The 12,758-nt window shown below is 36.8% G+C and overlaps 1 protein-coding gene across 5 annotated transcripts in view; it reads right to left on the bottom strand.

The window, feature by feature from the left end:
• ZMYND11 (zinc finger MYND-type containing 11) overlaps window positions 1-12,758 on the bottom strand; it is a 106,183-nt gene that overhangs the window by 32,834 nt on the left and 60,591 nt on the right. For all 5 annotated transcript variants that reach the window (XM_058019151.1, XM_058019175.1, XM_058019185.1 and 2 more), the window contains exon 3: window positions 11,692-11,851. In XM_058019151.1, coding sequence (XP_057875134.1) covers window positions 11,692-11,851 — 160 coding nt within the window. The remainder of the gene's footprint in view (window positions 1-11,691; window positions 11,852-12,758) is intronic.

The raw sequence follows: 12,758 nt of genomic DNA, 5'->3' as shown, positions 1-12,758 counted from the left end.
AATGCTTACTCATTAGTAATGGAGATTTACTTAGCTGTAATTGAAATAGGGAATCTGTATGTTGGAGAATGTGACATCCTGCTGTACAATTAGCATACCATTAAGTAGGAGATGTGAAGCACATACTGACAGTAAAATTAACAATAACTTAGAGGTCACAATTGTAACTATTAGGTCACTTCCATACCACAGCAAGCCCGTAATTATTGTAAAAAAAAGATGTTAAAACAAGTAATACATTTTCATTTTCATATAAATTATATGTAGGTATAGCACATGAAAACAGTATAACCTCCTTTCTTAGACTTTGTCTAAAAGGACCACTTTGCCTTTTTATAATGCACATTCCATTAACATAGCTCATTTCTTACCTGTTAATCTGTTTTCTCCAAGTCCCTTAATGGTAGCCCAGATACTCGGTATTAAGTCACTCTACTATCAGGTGGAGAGAGGAAAAGGGAGGGGGGAAAAAAGCAAAACTCTATTCATGAAACTCCCCCTTATGGGGACTTGCTGGTTTCACACAGTTGAACTAGATTTCCCAAACAATCCAAATTATGGATATCCTTTGGACCCAACCAGTAAGCTAAAAAAAAAAGGGTCATATAGATGGGAAAGACAGTTATAAGGCAGTTACCCCTTTGGCACAATCATGTTTATTTACAAATAGTGTACATACAGTTCTGTTGTCCTAAATTCAATATGAAGCAAGTGAAGGAAATAATTTCCCATGGAGTTCATGGTTCCCAGCATTTCCTGTGTGGACTTGTCCCATAGCACTCTTTGCACTTTTTTCACCCCCCCCAGGTGTTCTGTTTTAAATGATTCTCCAGCATTTCCTTTACGTGTGGGCTGCTGTGGTGTTCCTCTCTCTCTCCCCTACACCCCTGCACACACAGCTCCTTCCAGATCACTGCATTTTCATTCAGACCCACCTGTGCACAAACTCATTGTCAGCCCTGCATGGGGTCTATGCTTTAACAGTCCCTAGAGCTCCAGCTGCCCAGTGGGTAAGAAACTTAGAGCAGTTTTTCACAAGTTTAAAGGAAGAGTATTAGCAGATACACAGTAGATTTCACCCACCGTGTAACAGTTTTGGTCTGTCACAGTGGTGGAATCTAGAATGGCAACAAGGTCCATGCCAGCAGATAGAAGTAATTTAAAAAATATAAATTATTTAAAAATAGTAGCATTTGCATGCTACATTTATTTCAAGTAATTTTCATCACCAGTCTAAGACTTTAGTGTTATCTTTTCATGTTTATTTCATAACCCTTTAAAGAATGTCAATAAATGAGTACCTACTATTTCTCAGTTTCCTGTTTCTTTAACAGATAATGAGATAGGCCATGCCCAATTTAAAGATATAATTTCTGAAGCAAATGTTCTGTATTCTGATATTTTAGGATTTGGGAACAGCCATAAGGAACACTTCCATCTCTTCTCACCTCTATCAGCTTTAAAATCAGAGTTCTTCACATTTTCCCCTCTTCAACTAAGAGAGAAGCTTTTAAAATCTTGGGTTTTGATGTCAAGGTTTCTTTGCTGGCCTTCAATAACTCTTCACTGGAACCCAACAAAATTGACTACCAGTCCATATCAAGTAGAAATATACACTGAAATAAATGCCTCACAAGAATGATGATCTTTTTTTCCACATCTTCGATTTTGCTTAGGTTTTGCAACATGCATCCATCATCATCTGCTGTTGGGAAGTAATTCCTATCTTCTCTACTTAATCTTTCATATTTCAAACTTTCTGCTGTAAATTAAAAGCTTTTATTATATAAGAAATGGTGGTACTGGATTCTAGCATGGATGGATCTACCATTTCATTACTCTCCTCTGGTATCCAGGTCCTCTCTTTAAGAGGACTTAGAGTATGCTGCAGGAACCTAAGCCCCCACTCACATTAAACAAAGCAGCATCTATTTCTGTCTAAAGACATTTTCCATTCTTAATAAATCAGTTCCTTTCTGTCTTTTTCAGGCAGCATCTGCTCCATCAAAGCTTTCTCAAGTAGACATGAGCTTTACTAAAGGTAATTGCTAAAACCTTGCAGTACATCTTTATGACTCACAGCTATCAGGAACCACAGTGGGGGTGCACTACCTAGGAGAGTTCTGTCCTCCAGTAGAAAACCTGAAGAAATGCTTCAAACTTCTACATTTGCTGCAAATAGCTACTGCCCACTTCATTTATCTGTTTTTTATTTCTCTCACAGTGTAAATACTGGAATCCCTGCCCCACACAAAAGGCAACCTGAAACAGGCTTGGACAGGAGCACCAGGGTTGTGAACAGCCCTGAGGAGCTGCAGAAATGCTAAACCAGCATTTAGCTCAGCTTTGAAATGCCTCCCTTTGCCCATCTATCCACTGCTTTTGCAAATCTGTTCAACTTCCAAGTAACTGCTCTGTACTAAGAGGAGTTTTACAAAGTGTGGCTGATTATCTGTAGAGCTGCACAGATGGAAGCCTTACCCTTTTTTTTTTTTTCAGAGAGTTCAAGTGGATGTGGTACGTGCACACTGGCCTCTATTTTAAACAGGCTCCATCTCATTGGGCACAGCAGCCTGTAAGGAATCTCCAGCTTATCAGGGGTCTCTGGCAGATTTACTGGTTTCCACTCACACATCACCGTGCACCAAGTAATACCTGGCTGGAACAAGCATGATGTGTTATGGAACATCATTCCCAGTGTTTTTTCAAATGCAGTGGGGACACAGTGTGTGTTTTCCACCAGAGGCCTCAGTCTGCTGTGAGAGCAGTCTCCCTACTGCCCTTGGGTCATTCTTCTCTTCGTGCCACATCCCTGGCTCCATCTATTCTCTAGCAAATATGAATCCTCCTGTAAACATCCTTTCAGTAGCCTACAGGATCTGCTTTTATCTTTTCATCAGAACAATGATGAAAAGGTTAGGCTTCAAACTGAGGAAGGTGTGATTAATTCCTTGATGGCTCAGAGGACTTACTCCATCTTTGCAGCAGGTAAATGGTGAGTTAGCTGTTTAATAAAGTATTTCCCTTTCATCACTACTGTAAAGGGTCTATATTTGATCAGGACGATTGCTTTCCAATGATAAAAGTTTCTTAGATCATCACACGCTTTACATTTAATGCTAAAGCAATGCTTCGAGGTAAATTCAGCACCAAAATAAGCTTCTTTTCTCCCCTGCAGTTTTCCTGCATCCCTGTGTTTACTAGATATATTTCTTCCTGTTTTGCATCTATGTTTTTCCTACTGCTTTTGCTCATCAAAAGTGCTTAGCAAATAAACAAGAATCCATGTCTCTTTCAAAGCCAAAAAGACTTCAGCAGCTAGAATCCCTTTGTGAAAATTGTTTCACTTTATCTTTTCTTTCTTTTTCTGGAAAACTACTACTGCAGGTAGTACAATGTGTACTTTTACAGACAGGATAATCTATCCATTCAGATCTGTTGCCTTTATAGATTCTTTCCTTCTCTGACCTGGGCTTTATCTTTAAAATGGATTCCTATAAATTGACCCTGTAGGGCACTTCATAGGTACTCATTATTCATATTTTATCACAAAGAAATCTAAAGTTATTATGAATTCATATGTCCTCACAACTACTGAGGCATCTTGCTTTATTTCAAATGTATTTATTTATTTATTTGTTAATTGTGGCCAAGGTTTTAGCATCTCAGCAATTAATTGGAATTTCCTGTTTTACATGGTTTTTAAATTCTCTTATTTTAGAAACCCTTTCTATTCTAAAAAGAACCAACACAAAACCATCAGACAGGGCAGAGATCAAAATCTCCTTCTCCATAGTTCATGTATTTATGAGCTTGTAACAATCCATTTCCATTTTCTTCACTGGTAACTGCTTCTTCTTCTGATGCACTGATACGGGAGGACTCAGGTTCTGCAGAGAATTCCACATCCTCTCAGAACTCTTCTGGCTTTCTTTCACTGAATTTAATCTAATTAATTTATTGTCAGTTTGTCTTAGAAATCTTGAGTTTCTGGCCGAAACCACCCAAATCCCTCTGGATTCCTGCCAGGATAGGCACATTTTTATTCACGTTCCCATCCTGCAGCCACTTTCTTGACAATTTGGGGTGATAGGTCCCAAAGTACAGAGGCAGATTCTAGCTCCCAATGCTAAAGAATTTAGTTTTTTCCAAGAAGTGTAGTAACATGTCAGCAGCCAAACTGACAGCTTAAACCCCTGTCACACTTATCTGCTCAGCCTATGAGCTGTGCTCCTGAAGTAATGAATAAATCTCAATTTCCTTCCCAAGAATATCATGTTTGGGTAGTAGCAGTGTACACATTATTTAAGGTGAGACAATAAAAGCCTTCTCCTCCAGGATATTAGAAATAGAAAATAATTTCAAGTGAACTGTTTTTTTCTTTCTTCATGTTCCAAGCAAGTTCAAGGTTAATAGAAACTTTCAACTCATCTCCTCAGAAACTGGATTCACTCTGCTATTAATGTCACAATTTTTGACTCAGGTTGAGCCAAGAGGAGGTTTGTAGGCTATTTTCATTAGGAGGATAAATCGGTGATGGAGTGAGGAATTTATCAGGCGCAATGCATTTTATGTCCACATTAAGGTTTTGTTCCCCTAGAAAGAAGGTAAATCCAGACCAGAAATAAACCATCTCTTTGCTTGTAGTTCCAAGTCTTCTTTCAAGAACTGTGCACAGAAATGGTCTTCTTCCCTTTTCTTACTTAAAATACATTTACATTGCTTCTCTGGTCTTATTTTGTAGTTTTTCTTTAGGCTGATGTTTCAGCACACACAGAAACATTTTATCTGAACCAACAGCAGAACCTCCTCCACAGGTTCCTTAAATCTCTTGTCCATGTGCACACCTGTGCTGTAGGTGTGGCTGATATTGTTTCAGCTGTCAGTTGATAGAAAGGCATGGGGACTGCATTTATTGTGAATTAAGCATGAATATTAATAAGCTCAAACTGAATGAAGTTTCATTCAGTGACCAGCATGACACAATAATAAAAGATTCAAATCAGTTGCCAGAGATACAGAGCATTTTGAACCCACAAAGTTAATAAAAACAACACTACTAGGTCAGGGTGGGCACAAAAGGGGTAGAAAAAACCCAAGATGTATATTTTTAAAACAAACTCAAGACAGACTGATGTATGTCATTATTCTATTAGCACAATTTCAATCCCATGATGGAACCTTTCGCTAGTTTGACTAGTTTACTTCAAACTCAAAGTTAAATTCTCATTCTTAAGAACATCCTTTCAATCAGAAAAGAACATTTTGTGAAATCTGTGAACATTATCAGTATCTCAACTCCAGAATGGAGAGTGAAAGCCTCAAAGAAGAACACAGCATTATATCAACTGAATTTTTAAAAGTCAAGTTGGCAAGGCTGAGAGAGCCAAGTGAAGATGCTGACAAGGTTGTTTCACCAGTTTAAAAGAAGCAGCATCTCTCTGCAGTCAGATGGAGTCTACTAGTGTCACCTTCAGTAATGTGAAGATCCTGCAAACATTGTGAATTCCCTTTCCAGAGAACAAAATATAAGGATGAGCAGAGGAGAAGGAAGAAATACCCCTGAACAGATGGGAAGAGAAAAACAAGATTGGAAAAGGAATGCAGAATTGCTCACTATTCTTAACCCTTCTAGAGGCAGCAAGAACCACTGGAATTGCTGTGGGGCCATTCTCAGCCTTAATGCAAAGACAGAAGAGGGTCTTGGCTTTAATGCAGAAAGAATTTCTCTTCCATGAGTTGTGAATTCAGAACTCTAATCCGCTTCTCTAGGATAAAATAGCCTATGCTTTGATTTGATGATTTCAATATATTTGCTTTTTTGAACTTTTACAAATCCATTTATTTTTAGTTTATTATAAGCAGAATCACATCTGCAGTTTGTGACAATAATTTGTAAGAAAAATCATTGCATTTAGCACATGAAGGATTGATTTCACGGCAGTCTTTTGGAAAATTAAGCTCCGAATGATGGGTCCTTAAAGGATAGAAAGATAGAAAGAAAAGATTCAAAGAATTTCAGAAGCTCATCATCCTTGAGTGTTCTTGTGTGACCAGGCTGGTATGTGGCCTGACCTCAAAGCCTCCTCATACTCTCCCTGATGTGTGGTATTAAGGGATGGAAGCCAGTTTGAATTTTTTCTCTCACAGGATCAATCATTAACTCTTTGCATCAGTGAATCCCAAACTGTAAAGAACACTTGCACTTTCACAATAATTGAATATTTTCCAAGAAGAATGTTCCAGGAATCTATCTGGAACATTCCAGCCTGGAAAATTCTCAATTTGTTCAAAATGTAAAAAATATGAACTAATATGGCTCGGGCTATGTTTGGCTTTGGATCAGTGAATTTACACAGGACTTTACATTAAAGGCAATATGGATGGATAAGGCAAACAGAGAATTTTTTAAACACTGAAGGAGATTTTTCTTCATTTGGTGTGACATGTTCTTCCTCTTTGTGCTCTTCAGTTGTAAGGGCTCACATGATGAAGGCACTAGCTGTCACTATTGCTGTTTCATATTATCCTTCTGCCCCAACTGAAAAGAATGGGATGCACATTAAAACCATTCCTCAGCCTAGTTATTTAAAACTGGTAGCTATTCAGACTGGTTTTGGATTGAGGTTTGGTTTTGTCTGTTGTTGTTCAGGGGTTTTTTATTATTTAAAATGTATTTTTTGTACAGAAAAGATTCAAACTCTCACAGTGACAGTTCTTAAGCTTTTTACAATTATCTTCACATTTATGGAGACTCAAGATGACATAGTCAGTTCAAAAAACAGCTTCTGGCTACCAATACTGACCTAGCATGGAAAAATCAATATAATTACAAAAGCAATTAAGCATGGCAAGCAAGGAATCAAGCCTTTGCTCAATCTAAAGTAATTTAGATTAACACAAACATAACAGCCAAAAATTCTCCTTTCTCATAGACTGATCTTAGTAAAATCAAACCTGCAACAAATCAAATCACAAAAATAACTGGGTGTGTGCCTAAGGTCACTTGGGTTAAAAAAATCACCTTCAAGACTCACAGTGCTGACAGCGGGTTACAACAAATGTTACAATGATGGGAATACAGACAGAGTGGAGAGATAGATTATTTAGGCAGCCATGGACTTGGAAGTATCTGGAGTTGCTCTGAGCAAACACCAGTACTTTCTCAATTTAAAATACCAGAAAAATCCCCAGAAATTAATTAGCACATTGAGAATATATGTGTGTGTTGGGGAAAAAGCAAATTGTATCTCTAATGTTTTCTAAAAGCAAGAAAAAGCAAGGAAACTTCCTGTCCAAACAGTGTACTCTCCTCTAAACTCAAACATCTTTAGAGGGAAGAATTGGGAATGCAATAATTTAGACACAGAGAGGACCAAATACACAGGAGAATGACTGTAACTGAACCCCACAGCCAGAATTAACTAGCCAGAAGAATTGCTGCCTCTTTCTATAGGCAATCAATGAAATAATCAGAAAACAGAACTCTGTAAAATAATAATCTCTTGAAAATATAATCATCTGTTATGCATTCTTCAGTAAAGAAATAGCTCACAGTGCCTTAAGTAAGTGTGAAGCCTCACTCTTCACATCTCATTAGAGACTTTGGCCACTATGAAGCATTTTTAAACCACAGCAGTGTTGTGGGGTGTGTTGCAATCAGATGCAAACAATGAACCCTTGTTATGAACACATCTCCATCTTAGAAGAGCACAATATTGTTTGGCTTCATGAACACAGGAAAATTGAAATTATACATTCATAAAGCCTCTCTCTGGGTCAGAGCAGCTTTATGACTTTAATCATGAGAGGAAGGATTAGCACATTAAATGTTCAAAATAGCTCAGTGCACAGTCTGTAGAAAAATGTGAGTAAGACAAACTAAATCTAAAAACTGCACCTAACCACCCCATTAAACCATTAGTACTTAAATTCAATTTCTTTCCTTGGGGTTAGACACAGTACTATGTTACACAGATAGAAGTACATGAAATCATGGCAGAACAGAAAATAGTAATAATAGGTAAGAAGATTCATTCTTATTTTCTTGAAGAACTACCTTTCCTTTCTATCTTGTCAACTGCATTCAAAACATAGTTAGCAACACTTTACAAATTTTTTTCTAAACCAGCAAGAAGAGCAAGAAGACTTTTTTTTTTAATGCTGTTAATAAATAGCATGTCCAAATTCCAGAAGTTCTGTGAGAAACAGAAATAAAGCATTTAGAAAAAAAGAAAAAAGTAAACTTCCATTACCAGACTTCAGGACTGACATTTCCCTTGCAAGGCAAGAAGCTGAAGAGATTTTGTTCAATTGTATAATGATGCATCAACAAACAGAAAAATGCAAAATTCCTAACTAAAATCCTGAATAAGAATGGAAAATAAATTCTTCTCTCATTTATTTTGTGCAAATGCATTAATCATCTGCAAGATAAGAAAGCCTGTAAGATGAGAACACATTTTGAAAATGTGCAAAACATCTGGGAACATGGCAAATGAGCAAACAAAATGAATACCTGCACAAGCCCTGGAGGTATAATATTTGCAGCAAAGTTCTTGTTTAGGTACCAATCCTTAAATGTCAGTTGGAATACAGTACATTTTGTTACCAACTCGACATTTTAAATTTAGTAATTTACATAAAAATATTTCTCCCACATGTATCTGACAGAATAATTTTACACTCTTAAATCCAACCATTCTTGTTTGGTTTTTTGGTTTTTTTTTTTTTATTTTTTTTATTTTTTCTGAACATTAATTTTCATGAGCTGTCCCTTTTGGAAGAACGTCCTGATGCCCTCAAATTGTTTTGTCTTTGTACCTCAGCTTGTCTTTTGTATATTACTAAATATGTGAGGTTTTGCTAATTTTTTTTTACCACAGCTTCAACATGCTGCTAGAACAATGAGAGCAAAGTAGTATAATTTTTCTGAAGGCTAAGGGTAACCCTATCAGAGATCATGTCCTTACTGCATAGATGTATTACTATGTCAACCTATTGGATAGGGTAGATGTTTGGAAACCCCCTAAGCAAGCACCACAGATTATCAAATGGATCTTTTCCAAGTAGAGCTGTGTTTTTATAGTCTCTATACTTTCGATTATTGTCACTATTTAGCCATCAGTCTGTAGTCACCATCACAACCAGTACTTTCAGGTCATGTGGCATCCTCTAGTCAGGCACCTCTTACGGTAACAAAGGTGCTCAGCAGTTCTGTGGCCAAGGCCAGTAATCTTTTCACCGGCTAAAATTCAGATCCAAAACTTCAAAACTTTAAAAAATCACCAAGCAAACAGTCAAATAAAAAGTGGGGGGAGGGATGATAAGAATGTATCCCTTTGCTATCTCCTTGGAGCAGCCTGTGTTTGCTGACTTCCACTGTGGTGCCAGGAAAGAAGCCAAAATCCAAAAGCATTCCTACACTGGTGTCAGTGGGTGGTTGATTGGTTTTTAAGTCTTCTCTTTCCTGTTTTGAGCTTTCCAAGTTCCAGTAGTACCAGTCAAACCAAATTTGACAATTAGGTCAAGGGTCTGTAAGTGCTAGTTTGAGCCTGAAATCCCTATTTTAACATTAATACTCTGCTTCAAAGAGTTCCATCTCCTCCAAGCGCACCTCCAGAAAGAATTCTGTGTATTTGTCCTCACTGAAATGTAACTTGAGTTCATGGTCCAACAGTCATTAGTACCAGATCTGAGCAGTGCTGAATTACAAAGTACAAACTGCCTCTTGATCAAGTGCAGACAAAGCATCTGTTAAACTACCCCTGTGTCCAAAGCAGAGAACATCCCAAACTTGATGGTTTGCACCAATTGTCAGAGAATGGAAAATACTTGATCTGATGGCGAGTGATGACAATGACACTTTGTTACTCATTAAAACTTTCTGAATAAAAGAACAAAGGGAATGACTTTATACCAAGTCAATGTGTTTTGCTTCATCTGTCTGCAGCATTTTGATTCAGTATTAGGAACAAAAAGTTTGGGTTTGGGTATGATTGAAACATGGTCTGGATCAGAAGGTGATTTTTATTTTTGCAGAAAACTGTTAAGTCAAGTGTGGTGTTCTGAACTACTGAGACAGCCCCACAGATATGGTCACAGCCCAAAGTATCAGTGCTTAGCAGTAATACTGAAAATGCAGTCTGCATCTTACTAAAGGGTTATTCATAATGTGACTTGAACACATCTTCAGTCAAAGATATTTTGTGCACAGACATAAAATAATTGTGCAATTCTAGTGACTCACTGGGAATTTACAGGATATAAATTCTTTCAAGTTTTGTTAAACAAATGTTGCTAATAAGCAGCAGGAACATTATTTGAATGATTATATAAGGAATGGCTATTGTGAGGCATTTTGATATTTTTTTTTCCTTTCTCTTAGCAATAGAGGAAACAAACACACAGCACACTTGAGATAATCAGAGATCTCAGGCTTTATGTCTTGTTGAGTCTACACAGTTAATATCACTTCTAAACAGATAAAACACATGTAAGAAATACCTAAAAGAGCTGAGCTGGAGTTTTGAAACGTTTCCTGCCAGGGAGAACAGTAACATACCCTTTAAAGGTTCCCTTGAGGGCTTCTAATGAAATTAGAATGAAAATCTTAACAGTGACATAATGTACATTAAATACAATGCATTGAAATTAAGGTATTTCAATACTTTAAACTTGTGTGAGATAATTTTGATGATAATGTTTTCTATTATGGATATTGCTTGTTTCTACAAAACCAAAAACAATACATGGTTTCACTTTCAGGATCTTACTGATAACTGCAATATTGCAATGAGCATTTTGGTGGTTTTTAGAGTTTTTCTGGGTTTCCTCCAAATTTAATGTATTAGCTTTGTCTGAGACAATGCTGACCCTTTTATCAGCAATAGTTCCTAGTTCAGGTATTTTAAAGCTTTGCAAAACTCTCTTTAGTTAGGAAAATATTGTCTTGTAAATAAAGAGATGGGGCTTCTAAACAAGGCAAAACAATTGTTCGAGCTTTTTCCTGGTCTAAGTGACTACCCTCACTTTGTGAGTGGGCTCCACCTCAGCTATGGAGGGATATTAAAAACATTGTTTTTTTCTCTTCATGTAACTTTCAACCTATTGAAATGGATTTTAATATTTAGGTTAGACATCCAGTGGAACAGTATTTGGATGCCTGTAGCTGATTTGCTAAGAAAATCCTTTCTAATTGAATGCCCTGGTGTTCACAAATATCAGTAAAATGCATCTTTTCATGTGTGTTTGCACATAACTTTATAATTTCATGTTGCAGTTCTGAAAGGGAGTTCTTTGTTCTTCAGATTCACATTGAAGTAAGATTTTAAAGTTTGTGACTTTTTTTTTTTTAATACACCATCTCTGGGATTTGAGAATGTCTGAGGATTTCAAGTAATACCAATAATATTTACTGTCTTCTGTACAACTGTAGAAGAGAATACAACATAAAAGTGAGGCATAACCCAGCAAAGGACTTTGCCAGTTTTTCATAGCAGAAAACTCAGAGTTCAAGAGGAAAGAGCTTCTATGGAATAGAAAAGGTTAAAAAAAATTAAAGAGTGCATTACTTCCCCGTTCACAAGCGCCAACACAGAACCTATAAATAGTTTGAAATATAAATTAAAACAAGTTTCATGCTAAGATATCAGAAATCGTGATTTATTTTCTCAAAGACTTTATACTCACAATCTCATCTCCTGGCAACCAATATCCTTCTTGCTCAATACCAGCTTTTGACCCTTTACACCCCACGGTCAGGGTTTCCACAATGAGACCATCCTTGACTGCTAAACTCAGCTGACGTGTGGTTTCTTTTGGATGCATACCATGGACTCGAGACATGTACCTGCACACAAAGCACAAAAGTCTCTTAGTGTTAGTTTTAAATTATAAAATGTGTCAGCAAAATATACACATTTTCAAATGAGTTAAAACAATACACATTCTAAGTTTTAGATTGTTTTTAAACAGTCAAAATTTATATTGCTTCACCCTTTCCCTCGAATCAGTTTTTTTCCTCTTGCAGCTTTCATGTACACATTTAGACAAGTAGTAGCACAGTAAACTCCCACCAAAAAAATCCCCAAATTTACACATATGGTGCTTGGGCTTGTCTCTGCCACATCCATTTGTGCACTTTAAATTGCTTTAAACTTGCATTTCTCTAACACCTCCTATAGCATACATACTACAGAATCTACCAATGAATCTCTGTGATGCTTGTGTGTACAACACATTTAAGAAAAATGGAAAATTTATATATCACATATGAAAACCCAACAGCTCAAGTTACTGTGCTAAGTGGTTTTTCTCCTTTTCTTGAGTCAACCACAATGATCACATTGTGACAAACTGCCTTGGTGAGAAAAAAACCACATGTAGCTTTAACTATGTATATACATGAGATTCAGCTGTGTTATGTTGACCTTTATCCAGTCTAATTTGCTTCTAGGCCAACACCAAATATTAACTAGGAGTAAACAACATAAAATTATCTTCTCTCAAATAAAGATGACCTCTCTGCCTTAAGGTCATTGCAATTCAGGGTTTTTTAACAAAATTCTGAGAACATGTCTCGAAGTTGCTGTGCACAGAGAGTTGTAATCAGCAGATACATGAGTTGACATGGAACCAATTATTTTGTGGAAAATATTTTCCTACTTATGGATCTCTTAAAGTTACAGAGCTAACTGAATTTCTCTCCATCTTTGTTTCTCCAGGTACTCTGTCTTTACCATTTTCGTAAGAGAGAA

The sequence above is a fragment of the Melospiza georgiana genome, chromosome 1 (genome assembly GCF_028018845.1).
Source record: "Melospiza georgiana isolate bMelGeo1 chromosome 1, bMelGeo1.pri, whole genome shotgun sequence".
NCBI classification, from domain to species: domain Eukaryota; kingdom Metazoa; phylum Chordata; class Aves; order Passeriformes; family Passerellidae; genus Melospiza; species Melospiza georgiana.
This window is presented reverse-complemented; position numbering and strand designations above follow the sequence as displayed.